At 38.7% G+C, this 16934-nt stretch overlaps 1 protein-coding gene across 2 annotated transcripts in view; it reads left to right on the forward strand.

The window, feature by feature from the left end:
- The window catches only part of LOC134796260 (lutropin-choriogonadotropic hormone receptor), a 42609-nt gene that overhangs the window by 17641 nt on the left and 8034 nt on the right, over window positions 1–16934 (forward strand). Inside the window, exons 2-8 of one of the 2 annotated variants that reach the window (XM_063768302.1) lie at window positions 6477–6591; window positions 8064–8138; window positions 12828–12896; window positions 13665–13757; window positions 14208–14273; window positions 15177–15245; window positions 16185–16259. In XM_063768302.1, the coding sequence (XP_063624372.1) occupies window positions 6477–6591; window positions 8064–8138; window positions 12828–12896; window positions 13665–13757; window positions 14208–14273; window positions 15177–15245; window positions 16185–16259 (562 nt within the window). Of the gene's footprint in view, window positions 1–6476; window positions 6592–8063; window positions 8139–12827; window positions 12905–13664; window positions 13758–14207; window positions 14274–15176; window positions 15246–16184; window positions 16260–16934 lie in introns of those variants that run through there. The other variant, XM_063768303.1, reaches the window with a different exon arrangement.

Consider the following 16934-nt stretch of genomic DNA (forward strand, 5'->3'; position numbering starts at 1 on the left):
CAGCCTGGTGACAGACGGACGGACGGACGGACGGACAGCGAAGTCTTAGTAATAGGGTCCCGTTTTACCCTTTGGGTACGGAACCCTAAAAACATGTTTGAAATTGAAAATCTCGGTAAGCTAAAATCGTCTTGTAAGTGAAATAGTCAACGAAATAAAAATTGGCCAAGCGCGAGTCGGACTCGCCCACCGAGGGTTCCGTACTTTTTAGCATTTGTTGTTATAGCGGCAACATAAATACAGCAACATAAATACATCATCTGTGAAAATTTCAACTATCACAGTTCATGAGATACAGGCTGGTGACAGACAGACGGACAGTGGAGTCTTAGTAATAGGGGACCCTATTACTAAGACTAAGTTTTTACCCTTTTGGTACGGAACCCTAAAAAGCGCCATGGCAATGACACCGCGGCACTTAGATAACTTGGCTTCATAAAGTTGTGACACTATTTGCTGTGCTCGTAAAAGGATCGTGACTAAGTGTTGTTAGGCATGATTAAATACAGCTTCGGAAAAATTCAATTGATATGGTAAACATACTGTCGAGGGCCGCCCACAAGTGTGATGGAAAAGTGGAGAACGTAATATCGGGTGATATATATAACTGAGAAAAATGTATAATAACGTAAGCAGGCCTCACCCTTTTAAATATAATCAATAGGTTAGGTACTAACCATTTATTTAAACGCCCTGAGTGGTATGTGGAAAGGTAAACGCCCTAAGTATATGCCAGTTTAACTCTAATAGTTGACAGTGGTTTTTGTCATCATTGTTATGTATTAAGATTGAAGGTGGCCACTTAAATTTTACCCTCATTAGATGATTAGACCGTCTACGTTAAACAGTAATGGTTACATGTGCTAGATAGATAGGTATAATAATCGAATAACAAGTAGGTATTAGACCATTATTAAGAAAGGTGTACAATTGTCCGAGAGCACAATAGATTATTCGAATAGACTTCTATATTTTATTGGCAAAAAACTGCATTAATTTTTTTTTTAGTTTTTGAACAGAGTTTGAACCTTGTTAAAAAAAAATTAAGTCCAAAATATGGTGGGAAAACATTTTGCCCAACGCTGAAAAATTAGGAAAAATCAACTGAACAACACAAAACAATCTACTGATTTTCGATGATTTTCTAACTAATGTAGTGTCTAATGTAAGTATAACACTTTAAACTCTCGCGTTTTGTACACATATTTCCGTCCGTGACCACAGCTGGTGCAACTCAGCTGAAACGTCGGAATTAAAGGTAAAAACAATGAAATTATATCGCGGTAGACCCGTCTAATGTAAGTGTCATGAAGCCACCCGTCCACTCGTATCCGAAATGCTGAATGCTTCATTAATTTTGTTTGTATGTACATACATACTTACTGTTTATATGTATACCTATAGCAGTCAGCATCAATAGTAACGTATAGTACAAGAAGCCAAAGGCAGATATGCCATCTTCTAAAAGTATTTTGTCAATAGGGACATAATATCTTCAGTCTGCAGTCAGTGCATATCTTTTGAAAAAGCTATAAGAGAATAAAACTGTGGAAATAGATTATATCGACCCGGGTATGTCCTTAAACTACGTCCAAGACCACCGGTGGACGGGCAGCAGCGTCCCTCAAATTCGGTGTACTCGACTGCGATCGCCAACCCGCCTGCCAAGCGTGGCGATTACGGCATTCACAATCCAAAAGGGGGAGGCCTATGTTCAGCAGTGGACGTCTTATGGCTGAGATGATGATGATGATGAGATTATAACGCGTAGACTGTCACTCGCTGACCACGAACACGTAAAGGGTTCCAAACGTCGGGATGTATTATTTAATTCATGATGTATACGCGATATAGCCATTTCCATAATTTTATTTCATGAGTAATGGTTCATAATCAATAGTTCGCCGGGTATTTTCCACCATTTATGATGCTGACTGTACAAGACGCCACTTTTCGATTTCAGCCTGAAGCCCCACATCTCTGCTTCTCCAAACAAGTTGATTGATTCGCTCCACTGACATTCTAATTATTTATATATGCTCTTTTTATCCCCACAGACGACCTCGGCCGGCCATGATGGATCGTATTTTTACGAATTTTATTTCCACTTACAAATAATGTGAAATATTTATAGGTTTACCCAATACTATTTCAATACAAAATACAAAATACAAATACAAAATTCTTTATTTCATTAAAAACCATTACATATTTTTACCAATGGCTGGTGTCTCCCTGTAAGTTATTTACAAAATAACCTGTGCTGGGAGGCACCGCTCTTCCATATCTAATTTACAATTTATTTAGTATTATACTATCATATACTTAATTATTATGTGTGTGTGTGTGTGTGTATGTGTGTGTGTGTATGTGTGTGTGTGTGTGTGTGTGTATGTGTGTGAGTGTGTGTACAATAATCTGCAATGTTAAATTTTCAATTCGTACCTAAGCAAAATCTCTTCTAATTCTCATGAATTCGGAAATCTTAACAGATTCTAACCATACCTAGAGCTACTGGTTTCTTGAATATAACATTTTATTTATTTTAGTAATAATTTTCTATACAATAACGAGCAAGGAAGCGGAAATTGGTAACTTTTGAAACTCTACTTCTAAAAATAAAACTACAATATAGGTATTATACGTACAAAGTTGTGTTAGGTATATAATTTGATTCACAGCAGTGAGATATTTTAAGATAAATGTTTATGTTTTATTTTGTCGTCATAAAATACATTTTTGCAAAGCGTAAACACCAAGCTAAAATGTAGCTACGTGCACGTGTATACAACGGACAATCCCGCTCAAAATAGCCTAATTTTATAAATAATTTACGATGAAGTAATTCTCTGTACGGCTCGGTGAAATGTTATGACAAGACAGATTAAACTAATGCACAACACAGTATTAGACTCATCTAATGACTCATCAGTCTCATCACGCTAGGTATTCCGTGTCTAGCACGAATGTTAATCGGTCCTCGGTCTATAAAAAATTGTCTATGCTCTGGCGAGTATTTAATTAAATATGTTAACTTCTCAAAATTGCGTAAATACAAAAGGTCAAGTTACTTTACATGGATTGATGCGAGCTAAGGACACATTCTATATTTTGCTGTAACCGTTTCCAATTTTAATTTAAATTGATGTAATTTTAAAACTTTGACGACTTTTACACACAAATTATTATACACAAAAAAAACGTTAATTTCGTTTCTAAAATTTGAAAATTATCTCTGACTTTTCGAGCACGACATTGCATTAGTTAGTCCCGGAGAAGTACTGGCAATATCAACATCATATTATTCTACAAATTTCCGCGAGTTTTTCGAGCTGTTAGTTGCAATGGGCCCTTCATAATTTCGAGTTAAAATAGCAGTGGACATGCAGCGATATTTCGACTGCATTATGCTGCTCTCAGCCTCTTTAAGGTTGACTCACGCTAGACCGGGCCGGAGCTTCCGGCGCTTCGATTTCTATGGAAAGCACCACGTGATCACCGAATCAGCCGTCATAGAAAATTATATGTCAGACGCCTCGGCCCGGGCACGCCCCAGTCTAGCGTGAGTCTTCCTCGTTTTTGTCTGTACGAAGTAATCCTTAATGCACATCCACTCAGCTTCTCTGCACATCTGATGATCGTCCAACTCAATTGTCTGTATCGCAATCCAGCCGTTCCTTCAGGCCTTGTACTCTTTATTTACCCTGTGAAGGTGCAGCGATCGAAACATAACTGCATTTGCTGCTCGCCTCAACCGCTTTAAACATCTCGTCTGGTATCCTAAGCTAAGTCATCCTTTAATGTGCATCAGCATCTGGTGTTTGTCCGACTCAAACTGTCTGGTATCGTAAGCCATCCGATCACTTAAGGCCTTGTACAAATTTCTCTTGTAAAGATGCTTTATTAGACTTCGCATTGGCCCAGATCCTCAGCAATGTTATCACGATTACATTCGACACGTCACTGATAACGCTGTTTAAAATTGACAATTATGTTTGCTGAGCAGTCTGTGTGCAAACAGAGGCTAGCGGGGCTAGCGCCAGGCATTGACAATATAGGTAACAAGCATCCAATGTTTTAAAGCGACATAAGGTTATAGCTGTTTCCCACTGACGTCCAGTTTTTTGCGGGTACGGTTTATTGCAGGATCCAGTTTTCTGTAGTAAGTATGCATGCAGGATCCCGCAAACAGAAACAGCTCTAGCTTTCGAGGCCTGATTTAATATCGCGTGACCTCTTAACGTTTGGTAACATAAAATACTAAATCAACTCATAAATCTATACGAAGTATGTATGTCTACACTAAAAATGGCACATATAGCATTAAATAGATAGAACAATTAAATTAATAAAAAAATTGCATCTTTTGATGTACCTATCAACCCCACCACAATTAAGCAGTATTGTTAAATACATTCGTTTTTAATAAGTTCATTATTAATCTAGTACCTACCTGATTGAATTTTAAGCCTCGAGGATGCCTGAAATCACGTGCGCCTGGAATCGATCACATGTCGTGTAAATCTCAACTACAAAGCGAGTGAAGTAATTGAACGGGTTAATTGAAGCCATCAATTGTCTAATTTAAGCATATGTTAAAATAAATAGCATAAAAGTTGTGTTTACAAAATTCTAACGTTTTAATAGGGTGACTTAATACGAAATGGTTGAAATAATCAATTTAAGGACGAGTGTGAATTGAAGCCTGAAGCCGAAGGCGAGGCCTTAATTATTACTAGTAGCCCTAGTAGGCAATAGATAAATGAGAGGATAAATTAAAAATGTTTCATGATGTAAATGTCCCTTAAAAATGTCGGTTGTAGTATCTCTTACGTCGTGAGCACAATATTAATTGGCAATAACCAACACAAAAGTTTGCAAATGGGGTCATATTTGCTAACCTATATATATGCCTATTGTCATGTAGAATCGTGACCAAGAGTTTTTGCATGACATTGAAGACATACATGAAGCAATGAGGGTTAATGAGATATTTAAACTACAGATCAATCAAGTGACATTGGCATGTTACTATATAATATATAACCTAATGTTAAAAAGGATCTTCTATCCTTTTGTAAAGGGTTAGTACGTAAAATACAAACGTATTTTATTACGGAAATATACATAATATTGGGTGCAAGTAAAATGGGAATTAGAAATGCATAGTATAAATAGTAGAAATGGTGAATAGATAAAAGCGATAAGAGCGATTACTATTACATCCTCTAATTAAGACGGGAACATAGACCTTATATATAGGTAATATGTAGTCCGGTTTCTTCATTATATTTTTGAAGTGAAAACTTCTTTAGCGGCGATGTGCACTTTTTGTGATGGGGAAATTTTTTTAAACTCGCGACAGCGTAGACGTAAGACGCTTCGTAAGACGGACACGTGACCTGATCGAAAAACTGTTACAATGTCATTGAGTTTTCACTTCTGCCGGCACTCCCGGCAACCCGTTGTTTTTTTAATTCATATATGCCAACTATTTCGGATACGGCCCGGGGTTGGAACACTTGGAATCCACAAACAGTACAATGCTACCAGTTCATAAATAAATTACGGTAAACAGTTCATGTTTTGCTTATTTTATAACCACTTAAAGCTATTTAATGTAGGTACCGATCTGTTTTTCCAGTTTCCCTTTGAAGTTAATGTGTTTAACAGTAGGTACTATTGCATAAAACGGCCATTCAGTCAGCTGCAAAATGCTCTTGAATGACATGTAAACAGACTAATGAATTGTGCTCTCGAGTCCGTTCCATTGTACAGGAATAGAACCATTGAACTCGCATTACTCACTTACAGTGAGAATAATTGAGAATCGTCGTTTAAAAGTTTAAAATACCTATTGTATTGTCAACTGTTTTAAATCGTGATATGAATATGGATGGAAAGAATTAATTACAAATGAAAGAATTGATTTGGTGATTGTTAATTAAATTTACGACTCCGTTCTCTGACCCTACTGTAGCCTTAAGTAATATACCCAACACTTTTTTCGGTAAGTAACGTTATGTGAATAGAAACGATCAATCACAATCATTGGTTTATTTACGTATACTCCACTCTACAACCTCAATAACACATTGATGGTTTGCTGTTGAGCGGAATGCTTGCTCTGCAGACTAAACATCAAAGTTATGGAAATAAAAAACTGGAACTGATTATGATTAAACATCACTAAACGACGCCGCTTCTTTATAAAGGGATACACTAGGCGACAAATGTCCCACGATACGTGTCGCCATTGTGTGTCAAAAGGCGCGCGATGTCGCCACTTCATCCGACATAATATACTGGGTCAAGCAGATCTTGTCAGTAGAAAAAGGCGGCAAATTTGAAAAATGTAGGCGCGAAAGGATAATCTTCCCATAGAAAATTTGAATTTCGCGCCTTTTTCTACTGACAAGATTCGCTTGACCATCTATAATTCAGTCACCTCATTTGTATAATTTGTTTGTTGTCAGGCCGGCGAGCACTTGGCGAACTGGTGACGGTGGAACTGTATAAGCCGAACATCACGTCACTGACAGCGCGCGCCATCCACGCTGCCGGCTACCACCTACACACAGTTGGCCATCTGTAAGTATGTTGACGCAGTCCTGCACCTCCTTAACCAGCTAGATGTGTAAGAGAGAGAAGGCTGGTGACGGTACTGACGATGGAACTTTATAAGCCGAACATCACGTCACTGACAGCGTGCGCCATCCACGCTGCCGGCTACCACCTACACACAGTTGATGGCCATCTGTAAGTATGTTGACGCAGTCCTGCACCTCCTTAACCAGCTAGATGTGTAAGAGAGAGAAGGCTGGTGACGGTACTGACGATGGAACTTTATAAGCCGAACATCACGTCACTGACAGCGTGCGCCATCCACGCTGCCGGCTACCACCTACACACAGTTGGCCATCTGTAAGTATGTTGATGCAGTCCTGCACCTTCTTAACCAGCTAGTTATGTGTAAGAGAGAGAAGGCTGGTGACGGTACTGACGATGGAACTTTATAAGCTGAACATCACGTCACTGACAGGGTGCGCCATCCACGCTGCCGGCTACCACCTACACACAGTTGGCCATCTGTAAGTATGTTGATGCAGTCCTGCACCTCCTTAACCAGCTAGTTATGTGTAAGAGAGAGAAGGCTGGTGACGGCGGTACTGACGATGGAACTTTATAAGCCGAACATCACGTCACTGACAGCGTGCGCCATCCACGCTGCCGGCTACCACCTACACACAGTTGGCCATCTGTAAGTATGTTGATGCAGTCCTGCACCTCCTTAACCAGCTAGTTATGTGTAAGAGAGAGAAGGCTGGTGACGGCGGTACTGACGATGGAACTTTATAAGCCGAACATCACGTCACAGACAGCGTGCGCCATCCACGCTGCCGGCTACCACCTACACACAGCTGGCCATCTGTAAGTATGTTGATGCAGTCCTGCACCTCCTTAACCAGCTAGTTATGTGTAAGAGAGAGAAGGCTGGTGACGGCGGTACTGACGATGGAACTTTAAAAGCCGAGCATCACGTCACTGACAGCGCGCGCCATCCACGCTGCCGGCTACCACCTGCACACAGCCGGTAGGTATCGTATCTGATAAAAAAAACTTTAAAATTAAAACAAAGATATAAATTGAAAATTCTGTGAAATTTAGCATTTTGTGAAACTAAATCGAAATAAACGACAGTTCTGACTGAAATGTAGGACGTTGATATTTGTAATAGAGCTTCAAATGTTACAGAGCTCCACTACGAAACGATTTTTGAAATTTATTCCCTAAGAAGTGAAAACTTTTTGCGAGCCCGAACTTGCAGCTCTTTGCAACAGTTCAAGGCAGATTCACCTTAAAAAAATAAGAATTTTAAACCCTGAATATACTATTATTATTATAGGTAGTTTAATTTTGGGCTCTAGATTTGAATCGGCAACACAACGGAGCGATACGCATGTACCTACTGTCTTAATGCTATAGGGCTTTAGATAACTGCCTACATTCCGCAATTCCCAGATATCTATTTCGGTTGGAATGACGAGTGTTTTGTTTTGCAGGACCATACGAGATGCGCCGCTGCTCGAGCATGTCAAAGTTGAAGATCTGACTAAGATGCCTAATCTCAAATCCTTGTAAGTACCTATTGCATTACTTATTATCATTTATTTTCTTTACTTATTTATTGACAACTAATCCATCAAACGAAATCCCGAAGCGAAATTGTAACCTACGTTAAGGAGCCCACTGATTAACAGTCCGCCGCGCCGCACGGTATCGGCCTGTCAGTTGTTCGGAACTGTCAAAATTTTGTTCTCACTGAAAAGCCGATAAGTCCGGCGGACTGTTAATCAGTGGGCCCCTTTAGTCTATAAACATTTTGTGCGGTTCAGGGGCCCACAGATTACCAGTTCGCCGGACGATCTCAGCCTGTCAGTTGTTCGAAACTGGGGCCTTACCATGATGTCCTTATTGCGATTCTGTTTAGGACCTAAACTGAATCGCTAAAGGACGGAGCTATATAACTTATATAGCTCCTAGTTTAGGTCCTAAACAGAATCGCAATAAGGACATCATGGTAACGCCCCTGTTATCTTTTCCGTTTAACTGACAGGTCGCTATCGTCCGGTGGACTGGTAATCAGTGGACCCCTTACCAGAGCTACCAGAAGCCTGTTTCATCGCGCTGACAATTGACACTTGACTCTGACACTAACAATTTTCTGTACATTTCCGTGTCGATAAGTAAGGACTAAAGGACAGTACAAAGCGTCAATATTAGTACATTATTGTCGAGGCTCGGAAGTAGCTACTTGCAGGCTGAGGATTCGTTTTAAACGGACGACCTTGGGAGTCCGTTTAATTGAATCCGAAGCCAGCAAGTAGCCTTCCAGCCAAGTCATATATAGTGCTTTTCTCAAAAATGGTGGAAGAAATATAAATATCATAGAAATATTTTACAAAAGCAACGTTGTTACGTATATATTTTCACAGAAGAAAGCCCTTGCCGCCTTTTTATTTTTTTAATAAAAAAATAGAAGTGTATTTTTCTGCCGAAAATACGCCAACCTATTTGAGATAACTAAATATGTATGTATGTATTTTATGTATTTTTATTCTATAATATTATTTATGTATTTTATGACTTGACAATACGTTAGTTTACTTTTTCTAAATATTACTGTACATCCCGTAAGTTTGTCTATCTGACCTGACTGGAGTTTTCCTCTCATCTAATCGAAGGTTAGCTGGAAGAGATCCCTTATAGGGATAAGTTCGCCTTTGTACTTCCATTACTGTAATTTATTTTTGTAAACCTGTGTTGTGTACAATAAAGTGATTACTACTACTACTACTACTAAATAGTCGCGGCACTAATCATCTGTTTGGCTGTTCAAAGGGCCTGTGCCTTCAATTGATATGGCCATTTCAACTTTTTAAAAGTTTGGAACTCGACAAATAATGGAATTTGTATGCGACAATGCAGTCCCAAAATCGAGACTGCAATGTTTTTAACTTTTTAATTTTTGACTGACCATAAACTAAGCGCTTCGCGACCTATTTTTTAGACGGCAAAGTCGACTTTGCCGTCCATTTTTGAGAAAAATAATATATTTACTTGTTAATAGCAATTTACGGCAAAATTAACACTGTTTGTGAAACAGGGGTCTGCTTAACCTATGTTAACCTAACCAAGAATTACACGAATGTAATCAAACACTGGATATTAGTGTATATAATATACGCAATTCATATTTAGGTATATAAGATAATGTTATAATATAAATAAGTATATTTCTCAATATGATTGTACATATACCTACTTTACAAATGAGTAAGGTGTAACAGTGTGTACATATCTTTAATATCGACTGCGCTTAATAAAAAGACATGTTTAGTATCTTTCAATAAGCATATCGAGGTACGGAAAAACCCACGAAAAACCAGACTTTGATTTCAGCCGAAATTGTCACCCTAATCTAAAAGAACTCAATATGCTGAGGAAATTTAAATGTTTTATCGATAACGGTACCTACTTGACAATGCTAACATGCTACTTTCGATGAATAGCACAGGTACTTACCTACTGATAAGATAGTTAAAATATCTATTGCCATCTTTGAGCCATTCATACATGTAATGGTGATTCGGTTCTAATCTACAAATAAATAACCTAGGTATGTAGGTACCTACTACCGAATACAATTGTTTATAATTTATTTTAATGGATGGGTACCTACTTAATAGATAATGATATAGGTAGCTTATGTGAGGTAGCTTATTAGAAGTACTCGTCTAAGGCCCACTTGCACAATCCCACTAACCCTGGGTTAAGCGGTTAAACAGTTAACCCAGTGTCAAATTGTATTGGTAATCATGGTAACTCCAGGTTTAACCTGCTAAACTCGGGTTAGTGAATGGTGCAAGTGGCCCTAAGTCGTACTAAGCCAAATCTCATTAAAACAAAACTAGAGACAGGGAAAACCTATGCTGGTGCCATCTATGCAAACCTTTGACAGTTGCCAACCCCATTCGTCTTGTATTAATGGTACCTACAAAACAGGTACTTAATGAGTGCAACTTTACCGCACTAGTGCGATAATTAGCACATTACGTAACTATGTCGAAAATGTAAAGGGCCATATGTACTGTAAAACGTTCTACGATACATGTGCGTATAGGTAATTCGCAAAGAGTGGCGATAGGTTAAAACACGACCGAAGGGAGTGTTTTAAATCGACACGAGTTACTATTTTTCGCACTTTTATCCTAATGTACTAATTGCTATCCATTCGAAATAATATTTAATTATAATTACCTACTTATAGAAATTTTGATGCAACCTGTAGTTATTATATTGGAGCAATAAATACCCAGACTTTTAAACTCGCTAAAATAGTATCAAATTTCTTTCCCACAATGACAAGACAGCATCACTATCATGGTGAGTCATTCATTAAGAATGTCAATTGAGCCCATTGGATTTCATAAAGCCGTTTATGATTTCTTTGTCTGAGATAACTATAGACCGACCGCTTAAATGAGTCCTCGCCTGCGCGGTACGGGGGCGACGGGGTAGGACGACTAAGGGCGGCGGGGAAGGTGCGGGCGCCGTACGCCTGCCGGCCGCACCTCCGTCCTACCCGTCGCCCCCGTACCGCACAGGCGGGGGACTCATTTAAACGGTCGGTCTATATTTATGTAGGTAGGTATGAAATGTGATACAAATGCAGCTTAAGTAGAGTAATGTAACGGTTCTCCCCTGTATAAGTCAATGCCCGTGGGCTGAAAAATCTTATGGGAATTGCTTGCTAAAAAGCTACCCACAAATACTATAAATTTAAATTTTAACAGATAAAACTAGGAGGACGATAGTCGATAATAATAAACGATGTCTTACTGATATGTATTTTGTGAAGCAAAGAATTCCCATGGAGAAAATGATAAAAAAACCCACACTACACCGCTATAACCTATATTACCTAAGTGCCTAAATATTTATGTATTAAATCCATTTTATTTATTTATTATATAAAGGGTAATTAAAAAGTATTATTGCTACTTTTATGCCAAATGCATAGCAGATTATTCCAAAATTTAGATTTTATATGTATAGAATATACAGATATTTCTAGAGATAAAATGAAAGAAAAGAAGGCTACGAGAACGATTATGAAGTTGATGATCTTGATATGTAATTTAATTTATTTAGCTTTAAACGGATTTGGGGATAAAAATTAGCCATCACCACAATATTTAGGCATCGAATACTTTTTTGTAACGGTACGCACCGTTACAACCGACCGTACCTAGACCATTTGTTTTAGTTTTTCGATTTTATGTATTGTATTGTATGTACCTACTTGAAGCACATGTTCTGATTCTATACTTCCAAATAGCCCCAGAGCCAGATTCAGATTCATTTAATTACACAAACTGAGTTGCACCAGCTGTGGTCACGGAAAGACCTTCCGTCGCCACACGGTTTTTCCGTGACCACAGCTGGCGCAACTCAGCTGAAACGTCGGAATTTAAGTTAAACACAATGAAATTATATCGCGGTAGACCCGTTTGTGTAATTAAATATGTGTACAAAACGCGAGAGTTAAAGTGTCAGATTTAACAATATTTTATGGTTTTGATACGACCCTGACGATCATCTTGGTGATTTGCGCGCATCTCACGCTTCACGCATAACCTCCACTTCATTTCGCATGCATCAATCAGCGTGCAGCGTAAGCGATCTGCAAAAACCAGTGCAAAACCACAGAACTAGATTCCGTGTGCAAAACCCACAGACCATCCTCAACTATTAGACGGAGCACATAAGTCAATCGAGGTCACCACACATATGCTCTCTAATACGAATTTAGTATAGCAGAGCGACCGCTTATTTCAGTTGCGCCCATAATTATTAGGACCACTACTCGGATATTTTAAAAATTATTAAGCTTTAGTGGTATTCTTGGGCTATTGTAGTATAAGTAAAATAGCGTAAAATACAGATCTATTGTGCTGACAGATTCGTAGCATTTCACAAGTAAAATTGTACATATGTGTGGTGACCTTGTGGCTCTTTGTAAATGCTTCATAATACGGTGTCTGTGTAGTCTGTGGCAAAACCATAAAAAATTGAGTCGAACTCCCAGATTTACAAAACTGAAACTCTACATTCGCCATCAGATATCTCGGAGCGGTCAAGATGCTCAAAAATATCTAAAGCCTGGACAATAGAGGCGTGTTCAAATATTTGTGAGCAACTTAGCCGCCCCGATATATCTGATACTGTACATTACAATTACAAGGTAATATGCGTTTGCGCAGGTACATAACGCAAGCGCCGAAGCTGCAGCGAGTGGCGCCGCTGCCCGCGCTACCGGAACTGCTCACATTGTACGTATGTATGTCACTCTATATTACTATTCACTAACACCACCATATAATTACACAGTAACCTTTTAGTGCAGGGGTGTTCAATCTTCTTGACCGAAGCCAAGATGACAAGGACAAGGAGCCATTTGATGGTAGACTTCGTTTACTTCTATTTAAATACCTAAAGACACAGACTATAGGAAAATCACGTGACTATCCATACATTATTTAAGTTTCGATTAGCGTTGTCCATCAATTATTGTCAACTTGGCTACGCTCCCTAGCTGTTTCTTTGCCGCTTGCCAAAAGGACGGGTGCACGGAAATTAGTTTGGAAACTCATGTTTTAGTGTGGTGAGCTCATGGAGTGCTTTTAACTTCATAAAATTTGAAATTCCCTTCATTTTGAAAGTAGTCAATATAAATTGGTTTATTTTGGGTGATGGGTGCTGATAGATTTGAGCATCCGCGTGTAATGAGCATTCTGGCGAACAGAAGGACTAGCGTTTGTCGAACAATTCGCCCAATCTGCTTACTAAAAAACTTCGAATACTCGATATTCTGCTCGAGTGTGTTCAAGTTTTTCATATAATTTATTTAGGTAGTGAAAATTCCAGTAAAAACAGCTCGATCACATATTTTAATGTTGCGTGAGTTCTATTCTGAAACTATTCGCTTAGGGCATAAAGGTTGTATCAATTTGGCAATAAAACACATCTGACAAAGGTCTAGAGACATCTTGATTGCCATTTCAAAATAAAGGAGATTTATCTAGAAATCCAATTCGCAGCATGATCACGACGTCGGGCCTAGTGGAGGTGCCCAACCTGAGCCACGTGCACGAGAACAGAGCCAACACCTCCGCAGCATATTTGCAAGCCATGTAAGTGCCTGATTCTGCTCAAACTGCTATGTTGGCTGGTACACTCAACATCAGTAGTAACGGATGAAACTACACGCCAAAAGAATCTGTCACACTGGATTACTTATCCAAATAGGGATGTAAGTATCTTAACAGTTTGCGTCTAAAAGTATCTGTCAGAGTCTAAATAAATTGTTACTTACATATACTTAGAGACATTTACATACAGAGGCATTGACCGCCGGATCATAGGGGGGCAGCAATTATAATTATGCGCGTGCGATAGAGATGGATAATGGCGGGTCGATGTACGAAAATCTTCGAGTTTAGCGTCTTTACTTTACTGGGACAATGTACAAAGTGAACATAAATATTTATTTACCAACAAGCAACGAATCTATATATAAAATTACTTTATAATAAAATAAAGCGCGGCGGTCAAAAGGTTAAAACAGTTCCAATTGTTCGCAGAGACCTTGAAGGCAACCACATCAAACGTATCCCGGCACACGCGCTGCGCGTACGCGCGGCTCAAGTGTAAGTCACTAGGTACATACCGACGAACGCATTTTTTTTTCTTTTATTTTTGTTTTGGGAAGGAAGGTGTCCTTTTACTTGGCGACAAATTTTCATGGGTCAATTCTTTAGACGACGCGCAGCTCAAGTTAAGTCACTAGGCATAATGGTACTTACCTGCTTACATACCGACCAACGCATCTATCTTTTCTTTTGCTTTTTGTTTGCATCTATATACTTTGCTAGCGAAAATGCTTCGTCGTTGTCGAGATATAAATTAAACCCTAGCTTACTAACATTCTCCTTAACTTACTTATTATAAATCACAAAGATTATAGAGCAGATTCCCCTATAACAACGCTTTAAGCGTCCTATCTACAATTCATGCAAATTTTGTGATAGTTTTAAGAACCATGAAAATCTACGGGTTTTCTTCAATAGAGATTGCTCTTTTATCCTGTTACCCTACTCATAGTAGACTCTCCCCACTTACTTATTATAAGTATATACCAATAAATATACTGTATACAGGAAGAAATTTTATCGGTGATCAGGAATCAAATTTTCTAATTCAGTCACAGTCATAAAGATCACCAATAAAACTTCTTCGTGTATACCAATATATTTAGGTAGGTCTGATCACTCCTTTAGGTATACCTACCTGCTATCTTGACAATTCCGTTATAAAAGGACAAAAGTGCAAATATTACGCATGACGACAAAAAGGTGATCAATGTGATCATCCTATCTTGTAATTAATGAACAACAGTCATTGTGTTATTGTCACCTTAAAAATACAAATAATTCAATCCAGTAGTTACTTACCAGATATCAATACGTTCGACCTTAGTGCGTTCGATAAGGATATGATGTTAAAAATAAGATTACGTTTGTTTATCGCTATAACATGCGTCTTTATTGCAGTTCACTGAACTACAACCTGATTGAAGAGGTGCCGGCACACGCTTTCAAGTTCGCTGAGATTTCCAAACTGTAAGTATAATCCTTTTCACTTTGTTCAATGTTCTTAAAGTGCAAAGAGAAGACCTATTAGTCGGAGCACAACCGCCTATAAAAGTGTGGGTCAGTTTAGATACCCTGGTTACACAGTAATGGATACTAACCGAAGGGAAGGAGAGATAGGTCTTCGAATCTAAAACGCCCTAAGATGCTCAGCAGCGCTACACCGAGTTCTAGTGTCCAAGCTGATATGTAGACCGACCAAGTATCCGCTGGCAGGGTCACCTGGAGAGGATCGTTTGAGTGAGGAAGCCCTGTCCGCTCTCGGTGTACCCAACTGGCGTGAAGCAGCGCAGAACAGGACAAAATGGCGTTCTCTTGTGTCAGAGGCAAAGATCCTTTTCGGTTCACTGAGTCATCAGAAGTAAGTAAGTATAATCCTGATTCTGACCAAATTAATACATATTTATGCAATCGCATTGACACAATAATCTAAATATATATAGGTAGGTATAAAGATCAAATCAATCATGACAATGACATCAAAGGTCTGACTCCGATGCTGTTACTACTTATTTCAATACGTGGAAATTTAGTTACGTGTTATGATTTTATAAGTACGTCATTGACTGTCAAATTTACGAAATATTACAAACAACAATACAATTTATGAAGTTTGACCTTTCTTTAACATTTAAATGCACTTGCAGGATACTCGTAAATATATTTTATCCTCTAGCCGCCCTGAGACCTATAAAAAGGTCTCCTGTTACATTCTATTTTGAACTTTGTGTTGACAAAATAAAATTTCATTTTGCTTGGCAAGGTTTGACGTATGGGCGGCTAGAGTATAGCGTAATGTATGTAGGTACCTATACCTATAACTATAACGCAATGTCATCGGTTACAACGTTGCACTTCTAAACTAAAGTCAACTAATTACATTTACGACGTATTGTGTTCTATTTTCAGGAGTTTCAGGGGCAACATGAATCTGAAGCATTTGGATGAAAATGCCTTCGCCGGCAACCTGGTGCTCCGGCAGTTGTAAGTTACAATATTTTAACTAAATATTTTTTTATGCTGTAGGTAGTTTTTAATTAAGCAGTTTTTTAGGGTTCCGTACCCAAATGGTAAAAACGGGACCCTATTACTAAGACTCCCCTGTCCGTCTGTCTGTCACAAGGCTGACATCTCATGAATCGTGATAGCTATTAGCTATAGACAGTTGAAATTTTCACAGATGATGTATTTCTGTTGCCGCTATTAACAACTAATACTAAAAAGTTCGGAACCCTCGGTGGGCGAGTCCGATTCGCACTTGTCCGGTTTTTTAAGGTATACCTTCCAAAAGGGGTTTTTCTTTAGTGTGCAGGGATGGTGTAGTTTTTACGGTAACTTTGAAATATGTATCTAATTGTAGTTTATTACGTACAGTGATTTATGCATTCATGCCAAATTGCAGCTTTCTAGCACTAACGATCACGGAGCAAAGCCGCAGACGGACGGACAGACAGACTGGCGAAACTATAAGGGTTCCTAGTTGACTTGGGAACCCTAAAAATCGTTAGAACTATCTTGAAGATCCGTTATCGGCTCTACGAGTATATCTATGAACAATAGATTACATGCAAGAGTCGATAATCCGTTAGACCTTCTGATAGTTCTAATAACTTTTGACTATAGTAGTATACCCTATAATGGACACGGAACCAGTAATGG

This window comes from Cydia splendana, chromosome 13, assembly GCF_910591565.1.
Source record: "Cydia splendana chromosome 13, ilCydSple1.2, whole genome shotgun sequence".
NCBI lineage: Eukaryota > Metazoa > Arthropoda > Insecta > Lepidoptera > Tortricidae > Cydia > Cydia splendana.